Below are 15,938 nucleotides of genomic sequence, written 5' to 3'. Positions count from 1 at the left end.
GTTTTCTTTTGCAATTTTTTTGCAGGATCCAAACTGCAGCTTGCACAACCATAAATGTTAATAGCAATCACAGAATTATGGTGTCTGATGTGCTTGGTTATGCTGTAGTTAGTGTAATTGAATTCATTATTTGATCATGCAATGTTTTTGTTGCTTTACGCTATAGTAATTCCTCTAATTAGTATTAGTAATTTAAGATTATAATGCATATAAATTACTCATTTACCTATATAGATCTCTCTCACACTCTTTATTTAGTACTACAAAAATATTTCAGTACCTACCTGCATTGTTCTTGCTATCAAGACAGAAGCATTAAAACTTATAAGTAATGATCCAAGAATCATAGAATTAAAGAACTGTAGGACACAGACTAGCAGTAATCCAGAAATCTGAATTATATACAGCCACATAACCTGTAAAAATAATGAGATTTTTATGGCTACAAAACTTTACAGTCATAGCTGCTTTGCTTTGAATATGTCCTATAATTTATTTCAACATCAATTATTTTTACAAAAAAAGTATCCTCTTGCACTAAATCATTACACTTAAAGCCATTACTATATCTTTTCTATATTTATATCCTGAACTAGTTATGTTAGTATTTTATACCTATTTTATACCTAAGGAAGCCTGATGTTATAATAAAGCAGATGATAAGTTACACAACCGCAGAGTGAGGAAATTATTAATTACTTAATATTTGGAAGATGTTTTGTATTTTCTTTAGTCAAAGAAGTGTTTCTATAGCCTCTCTAATGTCTTTATGACTAAAGTGTTCTGACTCAGTGCAGTTCAGCAGTCAAACATCAGCTGATTAACTTTTTTATAATAGTTTAGTAAAGTCCTCTTTGAGCTATGCTAAACTATTACAAATGTTCAGCTGAATGCAAACACTAAAACCCAGCAGATTTTCTGATACAGTGGTACCAAAACGTAAATTTTACGTGACACAAAGATCTTGACTTCAGTCTTGTATTACAGCAGTGGTGTAAGTCAGTATCAAATGGCCCAAATCCAACAGTTTTAAGTAGGACTTTTTGGAAAATTAATACAGACTAAGTGTGGTGCAGTAAGTCCATTTTAGTTTAATTCAGGATGAAGCTGGCAATTTGCCAACTTTTAAGGTAGCTGATTAGTCACATTAATTGCTAATTTCAGCTTGCATTTGCAGATATAATGAAGAGTTTAGAAACTGTTAAATAAACCACATTTATTTTGATATGCAGCCACCATACTAATTTTCAGATAAATTAATACAATCACTAATGTTCAAGTCTGCTTCAAATTTAAAATGAAATTAACACTAATTACTCTTCACCCTCCTGTAACCTTCCTTAAAGTAAAGTTCAAACCTTTCTCAAGTAGTGTAAGCTTTTATAAGGGCTAAAATAATCTCGGTAGAATTTCACAGCAACATTAAATTCAAAGACAGTATTTTCATCTCCTACAGTACATTTCTATTTCCTAAGACTGACTGTAAATGATCCCTTATCTTCTTAGTAACACTTGTTTTACTTTTTGGCTCATTCAGTTCAGCAACATAGCAGCAGCAACGTTGTTATTTTGTGGTGAATTTCAATGTATGAAAGCTAGCTGCTTCTCTTAAGCAATCTGTTCTATCTTCTTCCTCTTTCTGGTACAGTGCCTACACCTAGCTTTCAGATGAGGATGGATAATACTTGAGGCAAAATGACTTCAGCTTAGGCAAAGATTTCTTGTGCTCCTTTTGTGTGGTGTGGTGGTTTTTTGGGGTTTTTTTTGTTTTTGTTTTTGTTTTGTTTTTTTTATGACCACTTCTGGAGGACATGCTTAAGCTGTGGTATTAGATCAACTGTTATGATGGTGTTTAAAAGCAATCCCTTAAGAGTGTTAAAATATAGTTGTCTCTAAACAAAACTAGATAAAAATTAAACAATAGAAGTGAATTACATAAACTGCAATAAAATCAGCTGAAAAAAATCAGAAACAGTGATGTTTTGATTATTTATTTTTATACTTGCAGTATATACACTGTGATTACCTAAAAGCACAAAGCAGCACAGTGTATTATCTGTATTACTTTGGGCATCCAGGCCACTGGTTAGTAAAATACCTACAAAACTGTTACCATTATGATAGGAAAGAAAAAAATTTGATTATTTCCAAACATAGTCTTACCTTTGCTGTGGGAAGCATGTCAAAGTAGTCCAGTATGAATAATGCCAATGCTTGTATCAGCATCATAAACTGATTAAATTGCCAAGTCAGGCTAAAGAGAAATGTTGCTATGAATACAGTCATAAGTGTCAATCTCTGGAAGGAGGGAATGAAGTTTCCTTTACTAAAAAACAAACCAACCAACCAAAACCCGATCCCCTCCCAACAAAAACAACCAAAACCCACCTTAATTTGGTTTTATTTTAAATCCATTTTTAAAACATTAATACAAGTTTTCTAACTGCAATAACTGCTTTGAAGATAATGAACATTTTTTTAGTTACAGGTTCTTGTATTTATGCCTGTATTTTACCATTGTAAATATTACTTCCAAGAAAACAGTGAGATCTCAAATAGTTTCAGCCCATAGATTAATATGCAATACGTGTTTTGCTATGCTACAAATAGCAGTTATTTGATCAAATTGAGGAGTAATAACTTAAGAACTGCTTCTCAAAGAAACTATCACCAATTTGCTTTTATTCTTGCATATCAGGACAACCTCTTAAGTCTGAAAAACAAATGAAATCAAAAGAAAATCTTTAATCCTTATGCTTTACAAGCTTTTCTCCTGCCCACTTTGTGTTCCTCTAATGTTTTCTTAAATACACAGTACTGTTGTCTTGTACTGTTTAGAGCTTACCTTTATTTTTTTTTCAGTGCTGAGCATATGTATTCCTTTGTATTTCAGCTAAATTAACAAAAGGCTCATCTGATTAATGTTTTCAACGTTATAAGTGATTTGTGTGTGTGTGCTATAAAAACACTTAAGTATTTTGTCCTAAGTTTTATAAATGGTTTTCTGAGACTAATTTTACTGTGTCATACTTGTTAGTAATACTCACTTCTTGAACAGGCTGTAAATGAGGTCTGAGTAGGTATGTGATGGCTGCTATCTGAACAGCAAAGAATGGTAGTGCCCAGTTCTCTCTCAAAGGAATGGTGAATTCTACTCTTGTAGTATCTATTCTGTACGAAACAAATGGAGTTTCATAAATTTAAAACAAATAAAACACCAACTTGGTGACAGACAGGTGGTAATGACAGGCATCTTTGTGGTATTTTAACTACTTATTGATAAAAATGGAGGCTTTACACTCTAGTTCCTTCAACATGCCTGGCTCTGAAAAAACTTCATTATGTAGGTTCTGCAAGTCATCCATATACCTCAAATGTTGTACTTTAGCTTCACTTACTGTTAAAAAACTTATACTGTGGATTAAGTCTTATAAAGCATAGCTTGGGTAATTTTAAACATGATCAAACCAACCCCAAAACAAAAACACTCCGAAAATCCAGCATGTGGAGTTTTCACGCCACAGGTAATTTTACTTCATTTTTTAGTTTGCAAAAAGCATATATAAGAATAAATAGGTAACAATTTTTTCACTGTGCATTAGATTTGAATACCACTAAACTGGAACTTCTAGTCATTTTTTGAATGTTCTAACATAAAAAGTATGTGGCGGAAGTTAGTAAAAGTTCCCCAAAGGGCAGTCATTTACAAAGCCTGAATTAAAAGTTAAAAACAAAAAATATTTCCCTTTTTTTCTTGTGTAGAGAAAATGTTTACTAAAAAGGAAAGTAAGCAACACATGAGACATGCTTAGCTGGATGATAAAATGTCTAAAGTGGAGTTACTCAAGTAGCCTCATATGTACTTCATCTGGACAGAAAGTCTTTATCCAAATCAATTCCACGTACTTATTCTATTTGCATAAAAGATAACAAGCTTCCATTGTTCATGAATTATTAGAAAGATAGACAAAACAAATCTGCTCCAAATATTCTGTGAATGGAAAAGATGACCTCATGAAATAAACATGTAAATTACTGCACATTGCATGTATTTTTAAATTATTTTCATCTTTGGAGAAAGAAACATTTTACCACTATATACCTATAACTATTCTGTAATGGACACACTTGCACATAGACTTCTTTCAGCTGCTGATTAACGTATCAAACAGTTTTGATAGAACTGACACTGTACTTTTATTTTCTTGATTCATTTATAGATAACAGCCTATGTCACCAGTCTTAGCTTCATGCCAGCAGCTTCCTGTTGGCATAAAGACAGTTCTTTAGATTTTCTCTCCAGATCAAGAATTCTTCAAGTGATAAAGCACTAGAACAGCTCAATTACCATCTTTTTTTACTCTGAGCTTTAACGCAGGAGATATCTACAGAAATAAGGGTACAGGGAAGCTGAACTTTGTTGACTTTAGGTTGTTGAAAGAATCCCTGGAGGTTGGGTGTAAGGTGGTGAGGAAAGACCGCACCATATATACACACACATATATATATATATATACACACACACACACATACAGGTGTCTTTAACACCTAAGGGATCCTAGGCTAGAGGAGACAGGATACATCATCTGGAGATCCAGACACATCTGAAAGATGCAGTCCGCTTTCACAGACCAATTTAAGCCAAGATTTTCTACTCAGGCTTTGTAAAACTTTAAAATCCTACTCTGCAAAGTCAACTCATTTCTGATTATTTTCTAATTATTGTGTATGACTTAAAACATTTTTTTTCCACTTTCTGGCTAATCTGGAGAGAGGCCTTATAGTTTCATTTTTTTTGTCCAATTAGTTGTGCATTTGAAAGTTTAATGCCTTACCTTTGAAATGAGGTACAATTTTAGAAAGATTGAATGTTTAATCTCACTTACCTGTTTGTAATATACCAGCAAGCTGCCAACAACCCTGAAAGCCATGTTCCACTAAGAAGCCAGCTTGTTACATACAGAGCAATGACATAAACTGCCTGAAGTCCAAACAAAGTGTAGATATAAAAATAAACGGGCTCTAGGTATTGCTGTAAAACACAAGAACACTCATGTTGACATAAAACACTCATGGGGGGACTATACTTAATATGAATTAGGTTCTGCTTTTACAAATTAAAAAGGTATCAGGAATATTTCTAATTAGAAGATAACTAAAAAGGGGAGCTATGATTCACTGCGCAATCTTCATAATGCACTTACAATCTAAAGCCATAAATAAATGCCTACCTGAATTGGAAGAATCCTATACAGAATGCTGAGAAACACCTCCTGGTAAACATTCATTCTTTCAAGTATGTTAATTGTCCTCACAGATTCAGTTTTATTGTCATATACTAAACCATGTAAACCTTAATGATAAAGAGAAATTGAAATAGGAGATTGTCATTTTCCCCCTCCATCTTCATTTGAACAGTGAATAACTTTTTCAAAGGTATTTTAGGCTCTTTCATCAAAAACTGCAAACTTTGAGTCAAGGATTCAGATCACATTACCTCTGAATCAGCATGACCTTCTGAGGTCTTCAGCTTCCCTGCTTTGAATGTGACTCAGAGTGCTAATTCAAGTACTATATATTTAGTGACATACAAAATCCATTTATTTTTACACTTACATTCCTAGCATAGAATCTGTGGTACATACTGGATCTTGAGAACCATTCTTGTCACTATTTTGAACACAGGTGATGTTAATATTGCGGAATGTGTAGTATAAGCAAAATTGCTAGGGAGCAAGTTAAGTATCTAGAAAACATGAGACTGTCACAGAAAACCCCATCACTGTATATGATTTCCTTGGAAGCTGCTCATTGTGTCACTTACTGTCCAGGCACACAGCAAAAAAAATTTCTCTTCCCACAGATAGCTCATAATTCAAATTAAACAAGGGAAGAATAAAAATGAAACTAATATACTGAATAAAGCAGAGGCTGAAAACTTAACAGATATGAAAGTTGTCCCTCAAAGTGACTGCCTTCATCAGAATGTGAAGGTGTGGCACAGAAACCAATGTATCATTGTGAAACTTATTACGTCCGTAACTTAGTGGCTTCCAGGTGTCTGAACAGAATAAATCTGTCTCCAGTACAACTGTTACACTATCTTTCACAGTTATGGTATTCCTTGTCTCAACTTGATTTGGAAAAATATTAAAAATAGTCAGCTGGCAGCACAAAGTAAACTTACGTTACAGTTTACAATACCTTGCTGGATGGAAGCAGCCTGAATCATCTGTTTGTAGTAGGAATAATAAAGTCCACATTCTGTTCTGAATGAAATCTCTCTTTCGACTTCCTGCAAGTGAAAGTTCAATAGTAAATTCACTTTCCATTTGCTTTTCACAATCACATAAAGTTGCCTTCAACTCAAATTCTTGCTGCACCAGGGAAATTGACCTATCCAGTGGCTTGAGCCTTTGGGTTCATGCATTCTATGCAATTGAGTTCAAATAAAGGTAAAATACGTGGGCAAATTAGGGTGAGAGGCAAATGGCTGAGGTGCCAATGCCTCTGTTAGCTGGGGAAACGCATATGCCTTTTGTGATTCTGCTATGCTGTTAGGAAACATTTTGGAGCTTTTACTATTTTTTGTAATGTTCAATGTTTAGATAGGCGCAGTGGCCAACAGCTGGACTTTAAAACTGCATATGCTTGCTCCATGCATTTAACCTTTTCTTCTAGATGTAGATATCCCATAGTGTTGCCTGGCTTTGCCACCTTAAGGCTCAATTAATTCAGTGTGCTATACTGGGAACTACATCATAATGCCACTCTAAGATTTCATCTGGCAGGGTATGCTGCTGCCCACTTGTTTAAATGCTGTTTTTTGTAGGAAGCCAGCTGTTCATCACTCTCATACTTAAATTATAGGTTAAAGGAAAAGTGATTCTTTACTTGGTTTTAGGTGTAGGTAAAGTTATTATTTTTAATTTTAAAATGTTCGAATTATTTAAACTAGGTACACTTCAAACTATGCTGCTTTTTTGGCTGATATTGCAGCAGTGAGGTATGAAAGCTCTCCTACAGAAAACTGCTCTCAGCACAGGCTCTTTGGTTTGGTATTCACCTCCTTTTGTTAATTCATTAGTTGTGAAGACCTAATGAAATTTAACAAATTCAGAGCCTTGGGCAACCACATTTGAAGAAAATAAGACTGCATGAACAACCAATTTGAAGAGAAACAATAGGCATATCATACAAACTTGTTTTAGTAGTAGTGATCTTTTTAGTAGTTTATGTAAAAACGTCCCAACAAGTATCTCTCAGAAGCAGTAAGTTAGAAAAGGTTTACATCCAGATTTGAAAATCCAGTGAGATTCCTGTTATGTGGTGTATGAAAGTTGTCGAGACATTTAAGTGAGATTTCTAAAAATAATCTTATTAAGTCAGCTCTTTTTACAAAAGAACATTAGCGAAATAACATAATGTTACTGTTTTCTCAGGTTTTTATGAATGCCGATTCTGGGTAATGCAGCCTTGCATAGAATTCCAAGACTTTAATCTTTCCTATATAGTCCCATCTCTTTTGCTGGAACAGAATCAATACTATTTCAGAGCTAACATAAAGCTAGATAAAAAATCATGTTCCTCCCACCTCTACTGCCCAGTATAGACTCCCATCTCAAAACCTGTGTTTTATTGAAGTCAACTGTTGACAAACTAAACCAATATTAATTCTGGTCTGAGAAAAATCAACAGATAAAAACGCATCTGATTCAATGTAAGTTCACAATTAAACTTTCCAGCTGCTCTACAACATACAAATCAATATAATACCAGCAGAAGAAACTGACATTGGCACTAAGTACTAAAAGCCACACACTTAGCAAAATGAGAATGCTGGATTTTGAACAAGCTCCAGTTTCAAATTCATCACTACTGAGAAGTTTTCTAATACCAAAACGTGGCTGATTCTAAGTGCTCATAAAAAAAAAAAAAAGAAGAAAGAAGGAATGTTAACATTTGGAATTTATTAAGGGGGAGAGAGTAGTCACAGAGGGGGATCTAATTAGCAAAAATGCATTCAAACATGATTAATTTGTAATCCTGGCACCAGCTGTATTCAACCAAATGCTATACTTTATGAGACAAACACTAGTGAGTTTTACATCTGTTTCATGCTAAGATAACATCTGTTTTATTCACTCACAATACTTTTCCAGTTCTGTAGCAATTTATACTTTTCCTAGTATTCCACGTCAATAAAACCATACAGACTTATGGGTAAGCATTGTAAGAGCACACGTTTATCTTTCTGTATATTCAATTTGTGAGTCTTCAACAAAGAAGTTATAACTGTTCCAGGGAAAAAAAGAACACTATCCTCCAGGATACATAGAGAGTTGCATATGATTTCAATTTATGCAATTGTAGCCTAATCATATTAAGCATTCAAAACAAAGTACAAAGGACTTCCTCTCGAGGGCAGTGCAAAATTCTAGAGCTTGGGTTTCCTCAAATTCCTTAACCAAGTCATTCAGAATACGAAAGTCTGAGTTGAGTTTTTCTATAAAGTGCATAAGCAAAGCTCCAATTACTTTTCTTTTTTGACAAAGCTAAACCACAAGTTGTGTAATTGAAAATATATTTTAGTTGTTCAATTTAACATCAGAAAGATTTGAAAATTGTCTCAACCATACAAGTGTAAACTCAATACAGACAGCTGCTATCAATGTTCCCAGTTGAGAATCATGCCTTCAGCAAACGCATTTAATCCTTGAACATGGTGTCTTGGCTGGTTAACCTCACACCCATCTGTTAGAATGGCATGGTTCCTACTCAGATTAGACTTTTAGTCCAGAGTAAAAATACCCATAACAACTCAACAGGTACTTCTTTGGAAAAGTACCACCAAGTACCAGACTGCCCTCCTTCTCTTCATGGCTTACACATTCACTTTGTAGAGTTCTAATTAGCTGGCTACTCATTTCCCCACTTCTTTTTCATCTTTCTTTTATACTCAAAATGTAAAAAGGGAAAATATAAGCCCTTCAGAGAAGGCATCCCAGGATTCTTATCCTGTGTATCTGAAAGATTTAAAATTTGGTATTTTTATTCTTCTTGCAAGCAGCAATTTTATTAAAGGAAAACTCAATAATAGTAGTCTAAATGCTTACTCAGAAGGGATGAAGAACAAATGAAACCTCTGAAGTTTACCTGTTTGTGTTACAGTATTGATTAACTACGTGGCCTTGGATCATTCCTGTTCTTCAAGGTTTGCGTTTGAACAAGCAATACAACAGCTGACAGGAGAGGTGATGAAATTCTCCCCCCATTCCCCCATTTTATTATCTTCATAGTAGATCCTGTTCCCAAAAGATACTGTACTTGAGGAGGAGTCACTAAACTGCTATTGAAAATCACTGAAAATAGACTAGCCATTTTATATGTGTTGTGCCAGAAAGTTTTCAGAAAACTGAGAAAGTATTTTTCGATAAGAAATCAATCTTGGCTTTCACCATCATAAACAGAAATCTTTGTTTTAATGCATATCAGAAGAGATTCAAACTTTTTTCTTCAAAATTGTTAGGTTGAGATAAATGATTATAACCTCCTGCGATCCCTGCTGGAAGTGGGATCTGACTTCAGGAAAGCTTCTGACTATGTGACATGGTATTCTGCATTCTCATTTTTTTTTGTCATTCTTTTGGGAAGTCTTGGAATAAAAAACTAAGAATACCAATCATGTACCTCATTCATAGCATAAATCATTCTTCAAGATTTGCATTTTCAGTTCTTCTGATAAGAAAACAATTTTACATCTTTCTCCAATGACTATGGCAAATTTATAATAGCAGGCATATTTATTAGCAAGTAAGAACAAGAGTCACACATACTGCAGCAGCTGAAATCAATGCACTGTTGAAAGCCATATTCAAAATAGACCAAAACAGTGTAACAACCACAGAACAGTTTTTCTAGTTGGGTGAACCATTGCTGGAAGACACCCAAAACTGAACTGGCTTTCTATGAATTGCAATTGTAATTACAGAAAGGCAATCGCTACAAGTGTACGTGCAAGTTGTGACTTCAATTATTTAGAAGTTAAAAATCATGTCTTTCCATAATGAACTCTTTTTACTTTCAACTTCTAGGGCTGAATAAAATTGGCAAACTGCACAATTTCGTAACTACACAATTGTGATGTTGATATATCAATGGGGTCTTCCGAACAAGAATTCTACTTTTTATACCTAAATGGTATATGTAAAAACCTCTGTCTAGTTTAGTGCAAAAGTGTCAGATAAACACTGCAGACCTCCTCCTACTGATGTACAAAGAGAGAAGTACCTTCACATAAAAGAAAAAAATGACAAGTCTCCCTTTACATCTCACTACATTAATTTAGTAGCCATACGTACTCTTTTCTGTATGAATTCTTATCATCTGACTAATTGTAGCTTACTGGAAGAAAGGAATAAAGTTCAGGGGGATAATATGTTGTTGTTTAATTTTTGTATCAGAGTTCAGTAACACAAAATCCCCAACTTCACCCTGTTTACAGCCAATTCAGAGTGACTGAAGTTACTAATTTAAAATGTATGGAAATATAACTGATTCAGAATTTATTTTCTTTTCTATGTTTCAGAGCAGTAGTGATGCATCACTGTTTCATAGGCATGGGGGTCAATGAACTACTGGGTGTGTATTAGTATTGTGTCCATTTGTTCTATCTGTAATGTTTAACAAAAAGAAAACAAAATAACCTCTGTGCTTTATTAAGCTAGGCATGCAATAATTGTATGCCAAGGACTAGACTGCAGTCTTCCCTTCTGAGAATTCAGGCTGGGGTACCCATTAAAATAAAACTAACTCTTCTGAAATTTTTAGAAAATTCACAGTTAATATATGCAAAAATACACACTTTGGCCAAACTATAATACGTCAGGGAAAAAAGCAAGTTTTCCATTTATTTTCAACATAATTTTCAAGGATTTCAGATTGTTCCATAGTGTACTTTATTCTTGCCTTCTATATAGTATATAGTATGTACTGTAATTACAAGATTAGCTGATTCCGAAATGCTGGAAAACATATACATACATCTAGAGATACTACACTGTCCACTCATACATATAGGCACAGAGATGTCTGTACGCTGTTTCACAGATGTTAGGATGAGCCTTCCTGTCTCAGCTTTGCAGGAAATTTCACAGGCTCACATGCAGTCTTATCTTCCCATACTATTCCTAAAACAGTACTGAGTTCAAACTTTGTCATCCGTGTATTCTGCTTACTTATGAGAAAGTGTATCAAAATATAGCATTTAGATTTCTTATCTTTCTATTCTTGCTTATGGAACAAAATGCTCTGATATGGATACTGGCAAGAAAACAAGTCTAGACTATATTTAAGTTAACATTAAAACCTTGTTAATCAAAGTGAAAGCATAGTCAGAGTCTGACTTGGCAGACAATTGCAGAAAATTTGATCATACTTGACTCATCCCCAACCTTCTTTGTATTTGCAAATAAACTGCAGGGGATACTACCTGTTTGGTCTCAAGCTGTAACAAGTAATTCAAGAACAAATCTTTAGAAGTACCTTTGAATCTCACTTGGGACCTAAGTGTTTACAAAATAAATTCTATTTTCCTGATCAACCAAGTTAGAACTATAGCTTTCTATTTGGGAAGATATCCTTAGAAACAATCTAAGTCGAGAGTGTGTACATGAAAAACACAAATAGTATACACTCACTGAACACATAGCTTCAAAAAGCAGGAGTATGTATGAAGCTTGATCACTTTTGGCTCTGTGTTACAACTGGTTATTTTATCTCTAATAATATATGAAATCTCATTAAAGCCTTTCCTGTTGTTACCAATTTAAAACAAGCACTGTAGCCCCATGCACTCTCTGGTGCACTTCACATCTTACTGAAGAAGGTATAATGTGAGAATGTGAATATCTGCATTTCTTTCTCCTTTAACCTGCTGGTAGATGAACTTAATGCTTTTTAGAAATCTTTCCATCAAATTGGTTAAAACGGCTCATGTTCCAATGTTACTAGTTATCATATCAATTCCACAGGATGAAATGAGGGCTACAGAGACAACACAATCCAGACTAAAAATATCTAGAAGGTTTTATTTCAGTTTTGATAGCTAATTGCATTCTAGTGTACTTAAAATGAAAACAACAATTATCAAATAAAATGGACACATTTCATCCATTGAGGGGGGAAACTTAATTGTAACTACGGACTTGCTTCTCTCAGTGAACTCTGTGTCCCTCTGTATCAGTTCAACAGAACAAAACCGCTGCATCTGTTATGTTCATACACTGTCACAAATCCACGCCTGTTTGTACTTCAAAATATACAATACCTGTGAAATTAATCAATACTTGCTTTTGGAAGGAAAAGGCAAACCTAAGGTACACCTTCAATACATATACACTACCTATATATTCAAAGAAAGATGAGAGTGGGTACAAACCAGCACTATATGTATAATACAACAGCAACTTTTTTAGTAAGTGCCAACTATTTTTATTGCAGGAATATAAATGTGTCTGCAACAGAAAAAGTACATCATATAGGAAAGGTATTGCAATGCAAATATTCCAGTTAAATACATCTACTCTTTGAATAACGCAATGCGTAGACCTAACAGATTGAATTTTAGGCATCTAAAAGGAAAATGACTCACCTGTTTCTTTTCTCTGTTTAAATTTAGGTATGTGCACAGCTGCATTATTTTCCCATGCAATGATTCTAGGAAAAATCTAGTTAGTCCTGGATCTTGGGAATGGTTGGTTTTACACTGGTGAATGTCTGAAATATGTTTTATGGTTTGCACATTTAGGATAACATTATATAAAATTACTATTGAATAGTAAGAGACTCTGCCTAAACTGTATTACAATATCATAGTATAAATACAATTAAAGAACTATGTGCCAGGATTTTGCATATTGTTTAACTGTTTTTCATTTGGCTTTGGATGGCTTTGGATAAAAGAAAGACGATTAGAGAGCAAAATATAGTAGACTGTTGAAATTCTATTCTAGATAATGATCAGTGGTTGGAAAACCATAGCTACAACTCAGGCACGAGCTGTGTAGCAATGTTTTTAGAGAAAAATTGGGGGAAGGTATTTATAGAAATTATCAAGTATTTAGAAGGTGGTAGGAAGGGAAGCACAGCTTTTTTAAAATTGAACAAATGAAATATTCGTGGTTTTGAGCAAGTTAAAAGATATACATAAATAAATGAAATTTCAACTAACACTCATATTAATGCTCTACGAAAGCACTGATGAAACTATGAAAATGACTGTTACCTTAATATTGGAAAACCACAGGTCATTTTCATGCAGTGTAGCAACATAAACAGAAGTAAGAAGTCCAAGAGAGATGGCAACAATTCCACCAACAGTTACTGAGAGTATGTTCCACAGCTTTCCACCTGTACGATCTTGGAAGAAAAATATTTCACTCTGTAATTACGGAACACATAATTCAACTTAAAGGAATTTTGGCAACTCATTTATACATTGCCTGTGCTAGTACAGTTTCATTCTGTAGGTAAGAGGGCATTTGGTTTTAAGAGGTCTTTATGGAGATGCGTTTTTTTATTTTCTCTTATGGCAAACTCAGAGTATTTTATTTACATGCAAAGTGAAATAAGGTGTGCCTTAATTGGTAAAATGTAGTTATAGTTTAAGAACCTGTAAGTTCTAGTTTAAGAACCACAATCCTATACAAATCTAGATAAGTACCATATCTAATTTGTAAATCTAAATTGAAATATCCTCCAGGGCAACTTTTTTAGTTAAGGCAATATAGGATGACTGTTAGACCACAAAGTAAGAAATTAAAATCTTCTTCACATGTCTTAAAACAGCTGCCTGTTTTGGGGGGGTTTGCTTGGTTTTTGTAAAATCAACACTGAACGTTCAGAAGTCTCACTAAATACACACAAAGAGACTGAATAGCGGCCAAAGCAGCCTTTGATAATGGTGTCATGCTTTGAATTGCAGATGACCTCCTGCTGACATCAGAATAAGATTATAGATGGAATGATGGGAAAGAAAGGTTGCGTTTCTAAGCAGCTCAATCAGTTTATTGTACGCTTATGTTCCTGGGTTTTTTAGGTTTGTTTGGTTTGGTTTTTTTTTTTTTTTTACTGTTGCTATAGGCCTTAATATGGTACTTGGTGATCTGGAATTATACCTTTGAAATGGCTATTTCATACTCTGTGTGTGATGTCTACATAATGGCTACCAAACATGCAATTCAACAGGACTGAGGGCTGGGCTGGATGAGAACTAGGATGCTTTCCCCTTTTGTGTATAGCCCAAGTGTACTTGTGTACAAACAACAGTGTAACTTTCCTTTCAACTACCCAAGTTGCACATATAGAAACATTTGGAATTTAAATCAAAACATCACTTAAAATAATTAAAAAACCCAAACCCAACAAACTTTGCCAACTCTAAAGTTATAATTCCAAACAAAAACATTGTCAGTATTTGATTACTTAAACAGATCCTCAAATTTAGAAACAATGTCTCTCTTTGAAATTTACCTAGCTAATCTGTCCTATAGTCAAAAAGCAAGAGTTTGCAGTTAAAGTCAGATTTCATGTGCAATCTGCTTATATTTAAGTACAAGTCATCAGAGGTCTTCAAATCCTTTTGTTACCAATGATTTGAACTGGGATTCGCTTAAGAACCCATGATGGCTATACAAAATCTGATGGAGTGTCACTGATATTAAATCGAAAAAAATTGTTCTCACCAATTTAAATCAGGATTTTAAAATAGAGATGAGATTGACATGCAGTACTCTGCATGCCCTCTGTCTCACCCAGTTAATTTTGGTGATAGATAATCAAGTATGAAAATGTATTTGTTACATACCTAGTCCTAACCTGTTCTTAGGATAGATACCAAAAGCCAAACACTACTAAAAAGCCATAATGTTCCAATCCTTTTCATTACCCACCAGATAGAATTTTCCCATCAGGCTTCACATTCTTCTCCTCTGAAGACTGATCTTCAGCCGCCTCATCGCCTTTTTCAACCCTTCTCTGTCTTACGGTTGTCATGACGTCAGTCACTAATTCATTACTCTTCAGTCTGACTCCTAAATGGACACATACAAGCAATGCATCTTCCTACCCAAACATTCACTTAAGACCACAGGAAATATCTGAAAACCGAACCATATTTTACTGCCATCAGAAACTTTGACTTGCAGAACTATACTGTAGTTGAAATGTATCTTACAAAAATTCAAGATTTTTTAAATTTTTACAACTCAGTGCAAATTATAGAAAACATCATCTTAAATTTGTAAAGACTTAAGTTCACAATTTCACATACTCTTGACCAGGTTTTCAGAATGATTCAATATTTTGACAGCCCTCACCTTTGGCCCTTGACTCAAAATCCATACCAGCCTCCATTTCTTTGAAAAAGTGCAAGCCCTTCAAAGAAAAATTAGTCCTTTTAGGGTATTTTAGTTGAGCACCTAAAATAGAAAGCCAGTTGTTTAAATCTTGGCTTTCAGGAAATCCTGAGAAAGGGGGCCATAAGATGCAAAACCGATAGAGAACACAGGCTATATAAAACTAGAGAGACAGCATTAAAAAAAATCCTTGACGTTTTATACTATTAAAGCACCATAACATTTGAAAACATTACAAAAAAAAGAAAATGTAGAGCAGCTAGTCCTTCCCCTCTGAATTCCCTGTTACTCTCTGCTCTGACATGAGCATGGTCCATACATAAAACTGCTTTCAACCTGCTATTTGACATCTGAAAATCAATTATGTCCCACCTGAATGCAAAAAACTCCTGCAATTCCCAGAGTGCAAACACGAGATATTTGTGTTCCCACTGGTGTAACTGACTGGTAATGCTCTAAGAAATATGCCTCAACCACACAACTTTGTAGTTTTAAAGCTTTTGCAGTGGATTAGGCTCATCT

At 34.4% G+C, this 15,938-nt stretch overlaps 1 protein-coding gene across 13 annotated transcripts in view; it reads right to left on the bottom strand.

Annotated features, from left to right (window-relative positions):
- The window catches only part of DPY19L3 (dpy-19 like C-mannosyltransferase 3), a 45,203-nt gene that overhangs the window by 26,519 nt on the left and 2,746 nt on the right, over window positions 1-15,938 (bottom strand). For 9 of the 13 annotated variants that reach the window (XR_004841903.1, XR_004841900.1, XR_004841901.1 and 6 more), the window contains exons 2-10: window positions 15,378-15,435; window positions 14,952-15,092; window positions 13,286-13,419; window positions 6,205-6,295; window positions 5,232-5,353; window positions 4,887-5,032; window positions 3,048-3,171; window positions 2,164-2,298; window positions 285-416 (exon numbers count right to left, since the gene is read on the bottom strand). Coding sequence is in view for 6 of the 13 variants with exons in the window: in XM_035893614.1 (XP_035749507.1) it covers window positions 285-416; window positions 2,164-2,298; window positions 3,048-3,171; window positions 4,887-5,032; window positions 5,232-5,353; window positions 6,205-6,295; window positions 13,286-13,419; window positions 14,952-15,092; window positions 15,378-15,435 (1,083 nt within the window). In the remaining 7 variants the exon portion in view is untranslated. Of the gene's footprint in view, window positions 1-284; window positions 417-2,163; window positions 2,299-3,047; window positions 3,172-4,886; window positions 5,033-5,231; window positions 5,354-6,204; window positions 6,296-12,652; window positions 12,778-13,285; window positions 13,420-14,951; window positions 15,093-15,377; window positions 15,436-15,788; window positions 15,933-15,938 lie in introns of those variants that run through there. The other 4 variants (XM_009638039.2, XM_035893615.1, XM_035893612.1 and 1 more) reach the window with 4 other exon arrangements.

This window comes from Egretta garzetta, unplaced genomic scaffold, assembly GCF_000687185.1.
Source record: "Egretta garzetta isolate BGI_Z169 unplaced genomic scaffold, ASM68718v1 scaffold354, whole genome shotgun sequence".
In the NCBI taxonomy this organism is placed as follows: Eukaryota; Metazoa; Chordata; class Aves; order Pelecaniformes; family Ardeidae; genus Egretta; species Egretta garzetta.
The sequence above is the reverse complement of the archived record's forward strand: the minus strand, read 5'-3'. Positions and strand labels throughout refer to the sequence as shown.